This window comes from Bison bison, unplaced genomic scaffold (assembly GCF_000754665.1).
Source record: "Bison bison bison isolate TAMUID 2011002044 unplaced genomic scaffold, Bison_UMD1.0 scf7180017864218, whole genome shotgun sequence".
Lineage (NCBI taxonomy): Eukaryota > Metazoa > Chordata > Mammalia > Artiodactyla > Bovidae > Bison > Bison bison.
Genome location: NW_011494790.1, coordinates 1,547,698 through 1,565,447, shown reverse-complemented (window position 1 = coordinate 1,565,447; position 17,750 = coordinate 1,547,698). Strand labels below are relative to the sequence as shown.

The 17,750-nt window shown below is 35.4% G+C and overlaps 2 protein-coding genes across 3 annotated transcripts in view; both read right to left on the bottom strand.

Moving 5' to 3' along the window:
- The window catches only part of IPO11 (importin 11), a 209,483-nt gene that overhangs the window by 46,942 nt on the left and 144,791 nt on the right, over positions 1-17,750 (bottom strand). The window lies entirely within an intron of this gene.
- LRRC70 (leucine rich repeat containing 70) lies at positions 4,720-7,559 on the bottom strand. Of its 2 annotated transcripts, XM_010845506.1 has the most exons (3): positions 7,235-7,557; positions 6,088-6,762; positions 4,720-5,709 (listed from the first exon to the last, which is right to left on the bottom strand). In XM_010845506.1, the coding sequence occupies exons 2-3, from the start codon at positions 6,749-6,751 to the stop codon at positions 4,856-4,858; spliced, it is 1,518 nt and encodes a 505-aa protein (XP_010843808.1). In that variant the 5' UTR covers positions 6,752-6,762; positions 7,235-7,557; the 3' UTR covers positions 4,720-4,855. The 2 variants fall into 2 exon arrangements, with proteins under 2 accessions (XP_010843808.1, XP_010843807.1); XM_010845505.1 differs by having other exon boundaries at positions 4,720-6,762; positions 7,235-7,559.

The following is a 17,750-nucleotide window of genomic DNA, read 5'->3' as shown; positions in this document are numbered from 1 at the left end:
CCAAGAGTTGACTCATTGGAAAAGACTCTGATGCTTGGAGGGATTGGGGGCAGGAGGAGAAGGGGACGACAGAGGATGAGATGGCTGGATGGCATCACTGACTCGATGAACGTGAGTCTGGGTGAACTCCGGGAGTTGGTGATGGACAGGGAGGCCTGGCATGCTGTGATTCATGGGGTCGCAAAGAGTTGGACATGACTGAGCGACTGAACTGAACTGAACTGATCAATTAACTTGGGCTTCCCAAGTGGAAAGTGAAAAGTGAAAATGTTAGTCACTCAGTCATATCCAACTCTGCGACTGCAGGGACTGTAGCCCACCAGGCTTCACTGTCCATGGAATTCTCCAGGCAAGAATACTGTAATCAGTAGCCACTCCCTTCTCCAGGGGATCTATTCAACCCAGGGATTGAACCCAGGCCTGTCTGTGAGTCTGATTCCTGGGCCAGGAAGACCTCCTGGAGTCCCTTAGGGTAACATTATGCATCATGGGAATACAGAATAAATAATCATGGGAATTTATGATCCCCAAAGCTCAAAAACTGCCCTCCCTTGTTTTATAAACAATATTATTTTTACTTATTTCTTTTTTAAATTACAAGTATGGGTAACTAAACTGTAGGTAACATATTACAACTGATTCTTCTACTCCAGATATGAGGCAGAAAACAGAACAGAAAGTTGTTGTATTGAAACCTATGTCTGAAACATTCATCTTAGATAATGCAAGGAATGTTTAACCTCAAGGATGAAAAAAGACAATAAAATTAAAACTGAAGGGCAAGAAGTATTAATAATCTTCCTTTTTACTTATCACTTTTTTCTTATTGTATATATTTGGTTGACACATTATTTGCACAGACCAGAGTTAACCTTCACTACAGAAAGAAAGCAGGCCTTTTTAAACATCTGCTTGTTTTGTGTATATGTGTGTATATACATAATATATATATATATGTATATATACACAAACAATAGGTGAGAGCATGAAAAATTTTACTCAGTAGGTAAAGATCACCTGATCATTGAAAACAATTCCACTTTTAGTAAACTTTCTTTTTTAGTCAAATGCACAGGAGCGAAACTATAGCTCTTAATCTTAGTATTTCCTAGAGGTATGACATTTTGAGGTTACTTTCCGGGTATATAAAAGTACCTGCAGAATATGTGAATTGCAGAAACTTCATGGAAAGTGATTTTTTTCCTTACTTTTGAAAACTATGCACAATACTAAAGAAAAAAAAATCCTTCTTTCTTGTGTTTTTCACCCAACTTTAAAAAATCATGGTGACTTAAAACTATTTCTGTCCTTTTGTATCATTACACACTCAACAACAGGTGTTCAGAAAACAAAATGCCCCTAGAAAGATAATGCAAAATTCTTAATCCCAAAGGCACAAATCAAAAAAAATTCTAATATTCATCTGGTTACCCAAACAATAAGTAACAGATTAAATGTGAACAGGACTCTAGTTTCTTTTCACTTGTCCAACTTTTATTGGTAATTTTCTAGTGAGCACTGATTCATCATCATAGACCATGTGTCTTAAATAACTTCTCGATGTGATGAATTTACATACTTAACATCACATCTTCATCCCCTTGGGCCCTGGAGAAAAACAGGTATTCAGGAACACAACATTTACAAGAACACAAAATTTTAAATTACCTGTTCTGAACAGTTTTATAACCTAAAGTTGATGATTTAAGTTTTTCATAGTAGCAAGCCCCAAAAAGAAACCAGAACTTTAGTCACTTTAAAATTTTCTCTGCTCTAACTAGATCACAACTTGTATACTGTACCTAATAATATTTGAATTCACATCAAATCCTAAGTTAGAGGGTGGATGAACTTAGGGTAATTTAAGAAAATAAATACATTTTTAAGCACTAAAAGCCACAACCAAATAAAATATTCTCTAAAGTATACTTTTCTGCTTATATTAACAAGTCTAAGTAAAGAACAGTATACTGGGGGAAAAAAAAAAAAGGAAAAAGCCCTGATATGTCGGTCTTATTCCAGAATTCCTATCACACCATTTACACTAAAATCAGGTCCCCTCTCCTCTATCTTCCAGGACCTAGGCTGAAAATATTTCTGTCACTTAAATGGAAACATACATCTTTCTACACAGTTAATTCTCTTCATGGTCACATGAAAAGTGACCATTGACAAATGTTAGCAAGTAAACAGGATAAAAAAAATTCATGTGGATATTCACTAAGTTATTAAAAAATAAAAATTTATACCCAACAATTATCCTTACTAAGTCTTTCATATTATAAACCATTCTCCCGTTGTATGTGTGTATGCTCAGTCGTGTCTGACTCTATGTGACCCCGTGGACTGTAGCCCTCCAGGCTCCTCTGTCCATGGAATTTTCCAGGCAAGAATATTTCCTACTCCAGGGGATCTTCCCAACCCAGTGAAAAAACCCACGTCTCTTGCATCTCCTGCATTGGTAGGCAGATTTTTTTTTTTTTTTCTTACCACTAGTGCCACCTGGGAAGCTCATATTATAAACCATTCTTCCAATTAACTTTTTTTTAATGAGTGCAGAGAGGTGGGGGGAAAAAGCAAGCCATTCTCTTTAAGACAATAAGAAATAACTACGATGATCTGTGTGTAGTGGGATGGGAAGAAACTGCCATTTTACATGATTTTCAACAGGAAGACCATGCTTTAAGAAATACTGTTCAATGAAGATATACTAAAGTTCCATAAAAAGGAGATGATCAATGACTGATGTAGAACCGTTTGGAAAAGACATTAGGGTGAAAAAACCTAACCAATACTAGTTTTCAGTGCTTATAGGAATCACTTGACAAACTGGTTCTCGTGTTTTTCTTGTTTTTTTTTTTTAATATAAAAGAATGGAATAGATTTGATAATTATGGGGTTGAATGCATGACCTCACCATTATAAATGTTTTTAAAAACTATACTTGAGATGGTGTAATACTGAAAAAAGTGGACCCATTATCTCGTTAATAGTGCTCCCTAACTATGAAATCATTAACAATCTAGATAATAATGATACTACTGATTCATATCCCTCCTCACCCACCTAAGGCCTCATCATTAAGTCCAATAACAGAAAAGTACAAGTTTTAATGAGAAATGAAACAGGCCTTCTAAGGAGAAAAAAAAAATTATTATTATTCAGTGGGTGATGCATATAAACGAAGTCTAACTGGTAAAGAGAACAACCTTCTCTTTGGTTTCACCTACCCCATCTCTTTACTCTTAGTCCAGAGCAGCACAACACATTACAAGTCCATGCATATGTCTTTTAGTCTGGCCTAGTAACAGAAGACAAGCAGAGACGTGGGAAGGACAAGAAGTGCAACAGGACGGGGCGGGGGAAGTACATGTGCAGTCAACTGGGTGGGTAGGAAGACCTAACACTGAAGCTGATTGTCAGAGCCTTGGAAAAGGCTTTCAGGCTTCCCCCTCTTCCGCCCCCTCCCCGCCATTTTCACAACCCTTAAGAACAAACATGACAAATTTTGCTGTTTTTGTTGTGGTGTGGGTAAGATAATGGAGTAAAAATGTCATAATTACATATTGGTCCCCCTCCACCTTAAAGCTTGAACACTTGTCTATCTCTATAATCCTCAAGTTTAAGAATAGTCCACGTATATGTTCTGTTTGAATGTTCTATTTCTTGACCTAAGTGGTGACTCAAACAGGTCTATTTCGTTCTGTATGTGGTTTATAAATGAACAGAAGTTTTCTAAAATGTTGCCTGTGATCTTAAGGCAAATATTTCCCAAAAACCTAACATATGATTTTTCCCTCATCTGCCACTCCTCAGCCAATCATCAAGGCACCTAGCTCTAGAATCCATCCATCCTCTCTGCCAATACCCTGGTCCAGGCCTCCAGCATCTCTCCCCCGGATTAATGATTCAGATCAATCCTGGTTCTAGTCTTGTTACTTCCAGAAACAGTGCACTTTCAGTTTATATTTGCCAAATGCTAAATGCTTAAAAGAAGCACTGAGTGTGTCATCAAACAATAGCATTTGCTACTTTTACCATTGCTTAAGATCCTTCCATGGCCCCCTGCTGCCCCAGGGAAAAACATGAAATTACAACATCCTTCATCATCTGATTTTTCTCTCTAGCTGCAGATCTCAATACCATTTACAACTCCAGATGGAGTGAATTTTAGTTCCTGAAAGCAGTATTCTATTTCTTCAACCCTTCTGATACAATGTTATCTCTACCTACTACTCAGCTCTCTTCACTAGGCTAATGTCTACTTATTCTTTGCAAGCCAGTTTCAATGTCCCTCTTCGTATAAAGCCTTCTCTCATCTCCATATACGTTATACAGAACAGTACCTCCAAGTGCAGTACTTACCATACTATACAGTAACCCTATGGACCCTTCCCAACATTTCAAGCTCTACCAAAAATAGGAAGCCATGTCCATACTGTTCACAATTATAACCCTAGCACCCAGGCAGCAGGACAGCAGAAAACTAAAAGCTTGTACTCTGGAATCTGGGACAGTTTCTTAACTCACTCTGCCTAGGTTTTCCTATCTGTAAAATGAAGATATTATTACCCTGTAGGTTTTTTAAGGATTCAGTGTTATATGTAAAATATTTAACATACTGCTTGGTACACAGAAATGTCAGCTATTATTATTACTTGATATAGTGCCTATCAAAGATAGTATTTACGCAATGAATACAGTATTCACAAATTATTAAAAACCTGTATTTATTAATACTAAGCTCATAGAAACCATTATGTACCCAAATAAAGTCTATAATTCTATAAGGATGTTTCAGTTTTATTCATGTCCATGACACTGAGGTTTTCTTACAGCCCATTATTTAATTGAATTATAAGGCAGAATGTTCAAAGAGAATGACCTGTGCCTCACTTTCAGGAACAATTTGTTTATGAAGTTGAATCTGCTCCAAACCAGGGCTTTCTACAGAATTTGGGGAAGTGTTACAAATTGAAGCTGTTACATTATACCTTGCTGACTGATAAAAGCTGTAGTATTCTAGTCTATTTTCCCCTGAGTTTTCTGATGCCTTTAGTTTTTGTTTAAATTGAACAACTTTGTAGATCAAAAAAACAATTAAAACACAGGCTAAAATAAAAAAGGCTAGCAAAATGTCAAAAGCCTCATTCAGCTTTTCAACTTCTTGTGTACAGATCGGAGATGTTTTCCCTGATACTGAAGCAGCATCAATCGGTAGAGCACTGTTTTTTTCCAAGTTCAAGTTAACAGGAGAAGAACGCTGTATTTGCACAGGTAGCATTGCAGTAGTCTGTAATGGATTACCAAAGGTATTCTCTTGAAACAATCTACCGGCAGGTGAAGTACGAATTCGTTCCCCGAAAGTAACGCTCTCAGTGTTTTCCAAATGTTTCCCATTTGTGGTTATTTTATGCCAGGCCATCATTAACGTAGTGGTCTTGTGGTAAATATGAAGAGATGTTATAGCCCAAGTTCTGGATACATTTGCAGAAGATGTAACACAATTTGTAAAGTCAGTCCATTTAACGTAATGCAACGCTCTGCCACGCATGGATGGGGGATTCTGACAAAAGATGTTTAGAGTAATGGCTGAAGATGCTAACCAGTCACGAAGACCCAATAGTCTGCAGCTACAGTCCCAAGGATTAGAATCTGCCTGAAGATGAATCAATGAAGACAATGGCTTAAGGACCCTTGGATGTAAGTCTGTAAGATTATTAAATGACAGGTTAAGAATCTTCAAAGATGCTCCCATGTTTTCAAATGTATTATTATCAATGCTGATTATTCTGTTTCTATCTAACCTAAGGTAAATTAAATTCTTTAACAAGCTAAATGTGTCAGAATTTAAATTTTCTAAATCATTATGACTTAAGATCAAATGTTTAAGGTTACTAATTCCACTAAATCCATCCCTAGTAACATTTTTAATTCTTGAATTTTTCAGGAGGAGATACTCCAAATTGATAAGCCCTTTAAATGCAAAGGGCTGTATTGTTTCAATATGGTTATGAGACAAAGAAAGTCTTTTAAGACTCTTAAGTACTTCAAAAGTATTTGATGGTACTTTTGTTAAATTATTACCTTCTAGATACAAACAATCCAGGTTTCCAAGGTGCTGAAAGCCTGAGTCTGATATTCTCAAAATTTTATTGTTTGACAAATCAAGTATCCGAAGAGCAATCATACCAACAAAGGTACCACTCCCGAGGACAGTGAGGCGATTTCTTTGCAGATTTAAGTACTGAACTGAAACTAGATCATGAAACACTCCTCTTGGAACAAAAGATAGTTGATTAGACTGTAAATATAAATTACGAAGATTGGAAAGTCCCTCAAATATTCCAGGATCCAAGCGTTTTATAAAATTATTATTCAGATACAGAAAATACAGATGCCTCAAATGAACAAAAGCTTTTGGATATACATACACAATGCTAGAATTATCTAAATGCAACGCTACAAGAGAATGAAGTCCAGCGAATTCACTTTCATTTATATGAGATATATTATTTCCAGTCAGATACAGAAAAACTGTACTTTCGGGGAAATTCTTAGGAATACTTGAAAGGCCTAAGTTACGGCAGGTAATTTGTCTCCCAGTGCAGAGCTGGCAAACAGACGAACATCCAAGAATCTCTTTATGGAAAAACAATACAAGGTAACAGGCAACAAGCAGAAACAGTCGTAGGCAAGGCAGAGAAAAACGTACTCCACACATAGCCCTGCTCTTGGTTTCTCTGTTCATATCAAAATTGGCTACAAAAAGAAAAGGTAAAACTTTAAATCATCAAAAAGTTCTTTAGAAATTCTATACCCTATTTTATTAGGATTAGCCATAATACCAAATATCATAAATCATACTACAGTGATAGCATAAAATAATAAGTCTGAAATATGTTCTAGAATTATTAGTACCTCTAGGCCATTAACTCACTGTTTAACAAAATGATAATCAAATTTAATGAACTGCAAAATAAAATGTTTGCTAAGTTAACCTAAAATATTACAACTGACTATAACAAAATTGACAAATGATAATGCGGAGATAAAGATCTTGGATATAAATATGCCCTTCATCAACTTTAAGTCTACTATCAATTTAACAACATAATTTTCGAAAACACAAATCCAGTACAGAACAATTAAACTCTCTTTAAACTACGGATTTTTACAAGTCGAATTATTTCTTGTTTCAGCTAAAAGTTCATATTTAAATAAATAATCTTACCAAGAACAGGAAATTCATATTATTAACACTCGGCTGATTCAAGCAACGGTTTTCTTTCTAAATCTGAAGAACGACATTTCTAGGCTGCCATTTCTTTTGTGGCACTGTTGACCTCCACCCCTCCACCTTTTTTTTTTAAAGTCACAATTTGCTCAGGAAACACCACTCTTCACATTAGTTCCTCCACACTCGGTGTGTAAAATACAGGTTGTCATGGATACAGGAAACTGAGAGACAGGAAGTCATGTTATCTGTGTTTCAAAAGTTTGCTAAAAGGAAATCTCAGGAACTTATTTTTTCAGAAGGCAGTTAATCTGAGTTTTCCCAATGCACAAACCTAAATATTTCATCTTTAAAATAAGCATTTTTAAAAATATGTATTATTTAAATATTCAGAATGAACAAACTCTGTATACATCAACTACAAATAGCTATCAAATGGAAAAAACAAGTTGAAATAAGATATAAATAGAGTAATGTAACTTCTGTGAATTTTTTAAATGCACAGAATATTTATATTTCTATTATTCTGAGTATACAATAGAGACTTTAATTTTGTTTTATTCCTTAAAAAAAATAGGTAGCAAAACAAGTAATTTAGAATGATGAACATAAAGGCTGCTCCTCTGTGCCCTCCTTTCTTGATTAAAAAAAAAACAGCACATAAAAAGTACTGAATATCACCAATAAGTACCTTAATATATTAAGGAATATGCCTTGAGCTGGAAAATGGTAATTTGTATACCAAATCACTGACAAAGGTAATCTTTGATGAAACAGACCCTTTAATGACTTTTCACTATATATACATCTAAATTAGTCTGAATTATTTATAAAACACATCTGTGTATAATGTAATTCTTTAAAGTAAGGATTTAAAGCACTGACTATACATCGTATATATTATGTACTGTTCAGTCATTAATTTTCCAAAAATCTGACTGCTTAGGCTTTCTAATTCTGACTTATTAATATTACTAATACCCTGACAGTGTGATTAAAATATCAGTAGTAATATGTATAATTTTATACTATAACTCCCTTTGATACTAAAGCAGCTTTTTCATAGCAAGACAATTACTTCAGATAATAATATGAATCATTTCCATATTAATATTTTGTATAACTCAGTATTTCTTTTACAATAAAAAATCAGAAGTGCACTCTAGAGAGAATCTTTATCAAAATGATTTACAAATCTCACAACTATCTCTTGCGGACTCTATTGTTATTACTATTTTATAGTTAAAGAAATTAGAAAACAGCAACCATAAAGCTAAATGACAGGGAAATGTCATGAATTAGACATAAAGATGAAACAAGAGCTAGGTTTTTCAAGTTCATTTTTTTCATATTTTGAATAACATAGAGAATTTTTTTCAATTATGTCACGTAATTTAAAGAATTATGATGGGGTTTAGGACATGCTTCCACAAGATATGGCACCCTGGCATACTGTGACTACTTTAAGCTGAAGGAGACTGAGCATACAGCATAAGCAGAAAGTTCTCTTTCTGATCTCTATCACCTCCAGCCACAGCCCCATACTCCTTGCCCTTGTCCCCTGAAACAAGTCATTAAACCCTCCAGTGAGAAATGCCCTTCCTATACTGGGAGGAAGGGAGCACCCTTTATCTTCAAAGATAAGAGGACTCAGAAGAACCCAAACAAATAGGACTTGCAAATTTCCCCCTGGTTTATTATACATACTTATCTCATACCCTTTACCCTACATATCTTCCCATGACTCTTCACCAAACTTGGTGTAAAAATACACAGGTTTAATGGTTTCTTTGGGTCTTCATTTCCTCATGAAGACTCTCATGACATGTAAACGTGAAAAGTGTTAGTCGCTCAATCATGTCCAATTCTTTGCAACCCCATGGACTATAGCCCAACAGGCTCCTTTGTCCATGAGGATTCTTCAGGCATGAATACTGGATGGGTTGCCACTCCTTTCTCCAGGGGATCTTCCTGACTCAGGGATGGAACCCAGGTCTCCTGCTTCTTCTGCATTGCAGGCAGGTTTCTTTCCCATCTGAGACACCAGGGAAGACCAACTCTCTCCCAGAATGTTCCTCATTTGGATTTGTCTGACATTTCCTCATGGTTAGATCCAGATTAATCTTCCCTGGTTGGAATATTACATAAGTGATATATTCTTGAAATATCACATCTAGCAGTACATGGTGTCTACCTGCTTCTCATTCATGATGTTAATTGTGAAGGTCACTAAGAGTCAGATGTGACTTAGCCACTGAACAACCACCACCCACTTCCCTGGTGGTCCAGTAGTTAAGACTCTGCGCTTCCACTGCAGGAGGTATGGGTTCGATCCCTGGTTAAGGGAACTAAGATCCTGCATGCCACATGGTGTGCCCCACCAAAAACTGAAAAACCATTCAGTCAATCAGTTTTCTTTTTTTTTAAATGTCATTTAAAAGTCATAAGCACTCAGGAACTTCCCTAAGCAGTTAGGACAGGCGACAGAAGACATAAGTAGTTGTTTTTCTAAGATGCCAGGTTGAACTGAACAATAATGTGTAAACTGAATGCACAGCATGTTGCCCTAACACATGAAAGAAACTTCAAAAATACTGCTGAATGTCTGCTGTATCAGTATCACAGGCTTGATATCTGATAGGAAGGTAGGGGCACTTTAGTTCTGCTATACGTTTCAAGGGTACAATGAATTTGTATTGGAAATGAAAACCAAAATGGACTATTTCCATTCAAATTCTAAGATGGAAGGACAGAAACACTTCAAAATACCTCCAAATGTGCCAAACTTCTGGGTGGGGAGAGACATTGGGTTTTCAAAGGACTGATCAGAAGAACAAGTTAACATTCAGCTTTGAAAAGTTTTATAAATGACAATAAATTTTTTTAAATCACCAAACCCAGATATTGATAATCTACCTCTTTTTTCCACAAAACTACTCAGTGAACATGCATTAATGGCACCAACTGTTCATCTTCCTAAATCATCTTGTCTACACCTCCCAGCTTCTGTTACTGAAAGATACACTGCACAATCTAATCAAAAAATAAAAACATGAAAAGCTGCATCACAGAGGGGTTGTTCCTCATAGACTGAAATGATCTGAACCAATCTGATGTTACCTAATATTTTCCTCTGTTACTGGATCTTTGCTCTATAGATAAGCATGCCCCTAATACCTCAAACTCTTGCCAGGATATCCACATCAAGATCTAGCCTCTTCATACACAGGTCAGATGTCAAGTACAAAGCTTCTACTGCCACAAAGTACACAAAACTTACCTTTCAAACTCCGCTGGCGTGTGATGTTAACACTCACGCTGTGCTTGTCAAATATCCTGGTACCAGCTACCAGCCCTTCAAGTTTACCACTCTTTTACATACTCCCCTAACTAGAACTGTCATCTTCCCTCAGAGCTCAGTTGGTAAAGAATCTGCATGAAAGGCAGGAGACCCAGGTTTGATTCCTGGGTCAGGAAGATCCCCTGCAGAAGGAAATGGCAACCCATTCCAGTATTCCCACCTGGAGAATCCCATGAAGAGAGGAGCCTGGCAGGCTAGAGTCCGCGGGGTCACAAGAGCCTGACACGACATAGCGACTAAACCACCACCTAATTAGAACTATCAATTTCTCAATGGTAATGTCTATGCCTAAAAGTCCTCTGTATTCACATAATACTTAGTTAATACAGTTTTTTATATACAGATTTTCAGTATATATTTTAATCAATAACATAATTCAAGCCAAATTCACCAACTGCATATTTTTTTAAAAGCTGATATAACTGTGATTACAATAACATGAATGCCTCTGCTGTTTCCCAAACACATATAATCACTGCAATTATCTGGATAAATCTCACTATTTGACCACTTCCAAGACCTAACCAAACAAATACACTAACACAGGGGGAAAATGCCAGAAGCAGTAAGTAACATATTTCTGTGATTCTCTTAAGACCCTGCAGCATTGCACTATATTTTAATCACAGGGAAATTTAGACAGGTTATTTCAAATTAAAACAAACTAGGCTGATTACAACAATCATAAAGGTAAAAAGAAATATGTCTGTTAAGGAGTAAAATTCCCAAAGACACTAGCGATTACTGTAATTTCCTGCTCTCCATTTCTTTCCCTGTAGTTCTTTAGACAATCAAAAACAACTGCAAAAGAACTACATTGCCATTAAAATCGCTCTGATAAGTATAAAGTAAAAGCAAACGGAGAGTTTTAAAAGTAGGCATTCTGTTCAAAACAAGGACCGAAATCTGTTGGTCCTAATCTATGTGAATATCAATCACACAAGATTTCCTTTTCTGTCTGGGCACAGCAAACTTGTCAGCTTTCTGTTCCTCTCTGCCCGTGGAAATGGAGCAGAGGAAAAGGCTGCATTTCTTGGACCTTAAGTGTTTAGGATCCTGAATTTACAAAGTCAGCTTTTTGTAGTGTAGTATAACCAAATTTCCTTTGATTTCTCTAAATTATCAAAGTGCAACATTCCTTGTAAATAATACTCTTATTATATGAAAACGTCAAACAAAACCACCATTGGAGAAAAACAACTCAGGCAGGGTCTATGCACTGACTGACTTTAAATTCAGCTGGAAGAACAGAAAGACCGGCAACATACCAGAAATCCAACTCCCACAGAACAATAGATTACTTACTACTTTAATAACAGCTAAATCCCAGGAGAGTAATTTTGTCAGTACATGGACAGAATATTTCAGTGCCTCTATGAAAAGGGCAATACTATGCAGCAGCACCAATCTGATACTGAAAAAATGATACTAATTGAAGAACAAGCTGCCTTTGGTAGAATATATCAGTTTTTCTAAACATAAAACCTATGTTGTTTTTTTATACAGAATGAAATGTAATCTAGTAATAACTATAGCAGCTACTGTAGCAATAATACCAGCAAGTAATATCTATTGAGTTCTTTATGTCTAACATATAGAAGCAAGTAACATTATACAAAAAACCTAATAATAACCAGTGAGTTTTTAATTATCTCACTTAACCTTTACCAAAGGATGTCTACAAAAGAGATACTATTAACCTCATTTTAAAAATGAAGAAACAAATGTAAAGAATTCAAATAGCTTGCCCAGAATCACAATTAAAAGGTAACAGAAACTGGGGAGTAAGATTCTCAAAACACTAAGACATATGTTTAATGATGATTTTCAGGAACCCCCAAATTAGCACATAGTAATCAATCAATTGTCAAAAGATGTTGTGTCAAGCAAGCTTCCCAAAGGTGAGTAATGGTATAGCAGAACTATTTCAAAAAGATTCCTACCACAATTAGATACCACTTCATACCAACCAGTATGGCTATAATCAGAAATAAAGAATAACATGTGCTGCTAAGGGTATGCAGAAACTAGAATCCTTATACAATGCTGATGGGAATATAAAATGATATAACTAACTTGAAAACAGCTTGATAGTTTCTTAAAAAGTTAAACAGAATGGCTATACAACCCAGGAATCCCCAAGAGAAATGATAAGTATCTACACAAAAACTTGTATGCAAATAATCGCAGCATTATTCACAAGAGCCCAAAGGTAGAAACAGCTCACATGTCCATCATTTGATGACTGCAGAAACAAAATGCGAGGGTTCAGGATGGGGAACACATGTATGCCTGTGGCGGATTCATTTTGATATTTGGCAAAACTAATACAATTATGTAAAGTTTAAAAATAAAATAAAATTTAAAAGAAAAAAAAAAAAGAAACAAAATGCGGTATATTCATACAGAAGACTATGATTTAGCAACAAAAAGAAAATACTGATACCTGTCACAACGTGTAAACTTTGAAAATATGCTAGTTTAAAGAAGTCAGTCACAAAAGACCACATATTGTCTGATTCCATTTGCAGGAAATGTCCAGAATAGGCAACCCTCCATGGCGAAAGTAGATTAGTGGTTGGCTGGGGAAAGGAATGAGTGATAAGGACTGCTGAAGAGTACCTGGCTCCTGAAACTTTTGCAACTTGCTTTAACTTGCTGGATATCTTCCAGTGTCTCCTAGTTTATAGTCTATGGGAACTTGACTATAATTTGTATCCTACTACTGTGTGAAATTGTATAAATTTAATTATGTTGAATTGGTTCATGGTGATTTTCAGGTCTACTATATCCCTGCACTTCTCTGCATATTCATTCTAGTAATTTTTGAGAGTCTGATATTGAAACTCCAACTAAAAATTTTAATTTATCAAAAAAATAATTATATAATGGAACTATCTGTAACTTTGTTCTGTATTTTCCAAGTCTCCTGTAAAGGTGTTATCATACTTTCATAATTTAAAAAATAAAGAGAAAAATATTAAAGAAAAACAGTACATGGCTCCTTTGGAAATGACAAAATGCTCTAAAACTGACTGTGGTGATGGATGCACAACTCCATGTATATACTAAAAACTACTGAATTGTACACTTTAAATGGGTGAACTGAATTATATCCTAATAAGCTGTTACCACACACACACACACATGAGGTGCTTCTAAGACATTTTTCTTGTGAAAGATATAAAAAAAAAAAAAAGAGAACTAGTTTTTACTGTAGAAAACCCACTAAACTATTAGGTTAAGAATTTACTGATAAAAGAAAATACTATAAAATGCTAAATAAGAATGCATGACCTAGAAGTTAAAATGCATCCTATTTTAAAGGAAGAAAATAAAACTTTCTCACATTAAATACTCACTTAGGAATGGTCAGTTTAAACCAAACACAATTCTGATAAAACAACACATCCACAATTTCAAAAATTTTAAACTGCCTTTTATTTAACTATATTTAAACACTACTTTGTCAACAAAGGTCCGTCTAGTCAAGGCTATGGTTTTTCCAGTAGTTATGTACGGATGTGAGAGTTGGACTATAAAGAAAACTGACCACCGAAGAATTGATACTTTCGAGCTGTGGTGTTGGAGAAGACTCTTGAGAGTCCCTTGGACTGCAAGCAGATCCAACCAGTCCATTCTAAAGGAGATCAGTCCTGGGTGTTCATTGGAAGGACTGATGTTGAAGCTGAAATTCCAATACTTTGGCCACCTCATGTGAAGAGCTGACTCATTTGAAAAGACCCTGATGTTGGGAAAGATTGAAGGCAGGAGGAGAAGGGAATGACAGAGGATGAGACGGTTAGATGGCATCACTGACTCAGTGGATATGAGTTTGGGTAAACTTCAGGAGTTGGTGATGGACAGGGAGGCCTGATGTGCTGTGGTTCGTGGGGTCACAAAGAGTCGGACACAACTGAGCAACTGAACTGAACTGAAACTATACCAAAGTATTACTCTTTGGAACTACTATCTTGTTTTAAAAGTTGTAAATTAGTTTAGAAAATTATATTATAATATTACTCAGCCATTAAAAAGAATACATTTGAATCAGTTCTAATGAGATGGATGAAACTGGAACCTATTATACAGAGTGAAGTAAGCCAGAAAGAAAAACACCAATACAGTATGCTAACGCATATATATGGAATTTAGAAAGATGGTAACAATAACCCTGTGTACAAGACAGCAAAAGAGACACTGATGTATAGATCAGTCTTATGGACTCTGTGGGAGAGGGAGAGGGTGGGGAGATTTGGGAGAATGGCATTGAAACATGTATAATATCATGTATGAAACAAGTCGCCAGTCCAGGTTCGATGCAGGATACTGGATGCCTGGGGCTGGTGCACTGGGACGACCCAGAGGGAGGGTATGGGGAGGGAGGAGGGAGGAGGGTTCAGGATGGGGAACACAGGTATACCTGTGGCAGATTCATTTCGATATTTGGCAAAACTAATACAATATTGTAAAGTTTAAAAATAAAATAAAATTTTAAAAAAATTTGTACAGAATAATAAATTTCCAAATACTGATATTTTATTTATACTATTCTTGAGATAAAAGAGAACTATGGAGAGATACTAAATGACCAATCCAAGCATGTCTAGTAAATCTGATACCCAGAGGACTTTATTATAAGGCAATTTCTCCTGGAAAGCAAGCCATCATACCTAAAAACCCTGCTGCTTTGTCAATCTTTTTTTGAATTATTCAACTAGCTTAAGAAAAACATTCCTCATGGGTAAGTTTCTTAAATCTTAAAAAAAAAAAAATTAAATTCTTAAAACATTTGATCTCAGAGAACACTTATATACATCTGAAATTCTTAGAACTACATTATAAAAGTATGTCTCCAAAGTTAGAGAACGAATTGCTATTTCAGAGAATAGAGCCAAAGGAAAGGTTGATTACTCTCATTTTCCTCTATGAAAAAAGCTTTTATTTAATCTATGTCTTTGGACAAGAACTTCAGAAGAGCTGTATGTAAATAATGTTATTTTCATATAAAAGTTAGCGGAAGAAAATATTACTGCCTTTGTGCATAAATAATATAGACTTTAAGAAATGGAAAAATTCAAACTTGGAATCACTCCAGTTATAAAAAACAAAAAGGACACAAGATAGTTGTATCACACAACTACCAAAACAAAGACTGTACTATATTCAGAAGGCAACCAAGAAGATACACTAAAAATGCCTAAAAGATATACTAAAAGACAAAGGCAAAGACAAAATTGTATATTTTTAAGTTAGTAACAACGCAGAAAGAATACTACAGAATACAAAAGGTCACTAAGCTGAAGGTGATATACGTATGACATACGTGGTTAACATATTTTTAATGAATTAACAGTTTTATAAATAGTCAATATACTGAAAATGCCCTGAATTTAAGATTACAGGTACACAAAAAGACTTAATCTTTTAGAACTTATACTGCAGGAAATGGATGAACGGTTGAGAGAGAGGAGGAAAGGGATAAAACAAAAACAGCTAACTTCATTTATCTAGTGTGTGACCTTAATATGTAAACTCATTTAATCTTTATAATACTCTCATCAGGAAGATACTATTAGTATCCTCATTTCAAAACCAGGTAACTTAGGCTCAGGAAGTTATTTGGCTATGGTCATTAGTGACCAGTGGCGCTAGAATTTGAGTGTGGTCCTAAGTCTACAGTCTTTGCCAAACATCTGAATCAGAGGTAGTGGATCATGGTAAAAGACAGCTTAAATAGCTTCCCAAAGAGCATTCTTCAGATCAGTGATTCTACCATCATCTAGTGGGTAGAGGCCACAGATGCTGCTAAATAGCCTGAAATGCACAGTACAGCCCCAGTATCAAATAATCATCTGGGTCCAAACAGTCAAAAGTACTGTGGTTGAGAAACCCTGCTTTAGAATAGTGTTATTTCTTGCATGTGGAAATCCGTTATAATAAAGAAGAAAATAACATTTCCCAATGTATCCTGATTCAAAATATCATCATCAACACATTATTCTCTAGATCTGCTTATTTCAGGCAAAGGAAATGTTACACTGCAAAGCCTAAAAGAAACACAGGAGAAGAAATTACTATTATACGGGAGACTAACCAGAAAATATCACTGGGGACATGAAATGGGGAAAATTTTCCTCAAACTCCATCAACTATGTAGTTTTAAGTATTGGGTTGGCCAAAAAATTTTTCCATGCAGAAAAACTCAAAGGAAGTTTTTGGCCAACCCAACAGAAGAAAGGTTATAACGGGAAATGATAAAACTGCTGACAGTCTGTCAACATTCCCTTCCACTACAGCACTTGAACCTAAATTTTCCAAAGCTATGTCATGGGCCAATGATAATGTGGCAAATTTTTAGAGCAATTAAGTTGTTTTGTTTGTTTTTCAAATGGACACATTTCCTGTATTTATCACTGCTTCTTTAGTCACTAATCCATCAAGGACTATAAAGTTAAATCTTTACTCTTTAGAATTCTATTACCACATTATTTTAAGACTTTCTAGGTACCCTTAAAATGATTTGAATTCACAACCACTCAATAGACTTTTCAATACTTCATTTTAAAAACAAAAATAAGATCTGATTTTCCTATTCAGAAAGATATTTCCTCACAATTTTTAATTACTTTTTTATATTTTTAAAGTTTATTTTTTCTATTGAAATATAGTTAATTTACAATGTTGTATTAGCTTCTGGTGTATAACAAAGTGATTATATATTGTTTTTCAGATTCTTTTCCATTATAGATTACTGTGCTGTGTTCTGTCACTAAGTAGTGTCTGACTCTTTGCAACCCCATGGACTATAGCCTGCCAGGCTCCTCTATCCATGGGATTTCCAGGCAAGAATACTGGAGTGGGTTGCCATTTCCTTCTCCAGGGGATCCTCCAGACCCAGGCACTGAACCTGTGTCCCCTGCATTAGCAGGCAGGTTCTTTACCACTGAGCCATCAGGAAGCCCGATATCATATTTTTAAATTAAAAAAATTAATGTTTAAGAGAAATTCAAGCCTTAATAAAATCTTGCCCCATAATTTATGTAAATTGACATAGGCCCCAGTCTAAGTTTTCTTTAACCTTAACAGAAGCCTTTTTTATTTTCTTTAGAGAAGTCAACTATACTCACAACTTACATATCAAAAATATTA

Excerpts from the sequence above, each read along its gene's own strand:
- LRRC70 (XM_010845505.1), bottom strand. The coding sequence starts at position 6,751 with ATGAACAGAGAAACCAAGAGCAGGGCTATGTGTGGAGTACGTTTTTCT.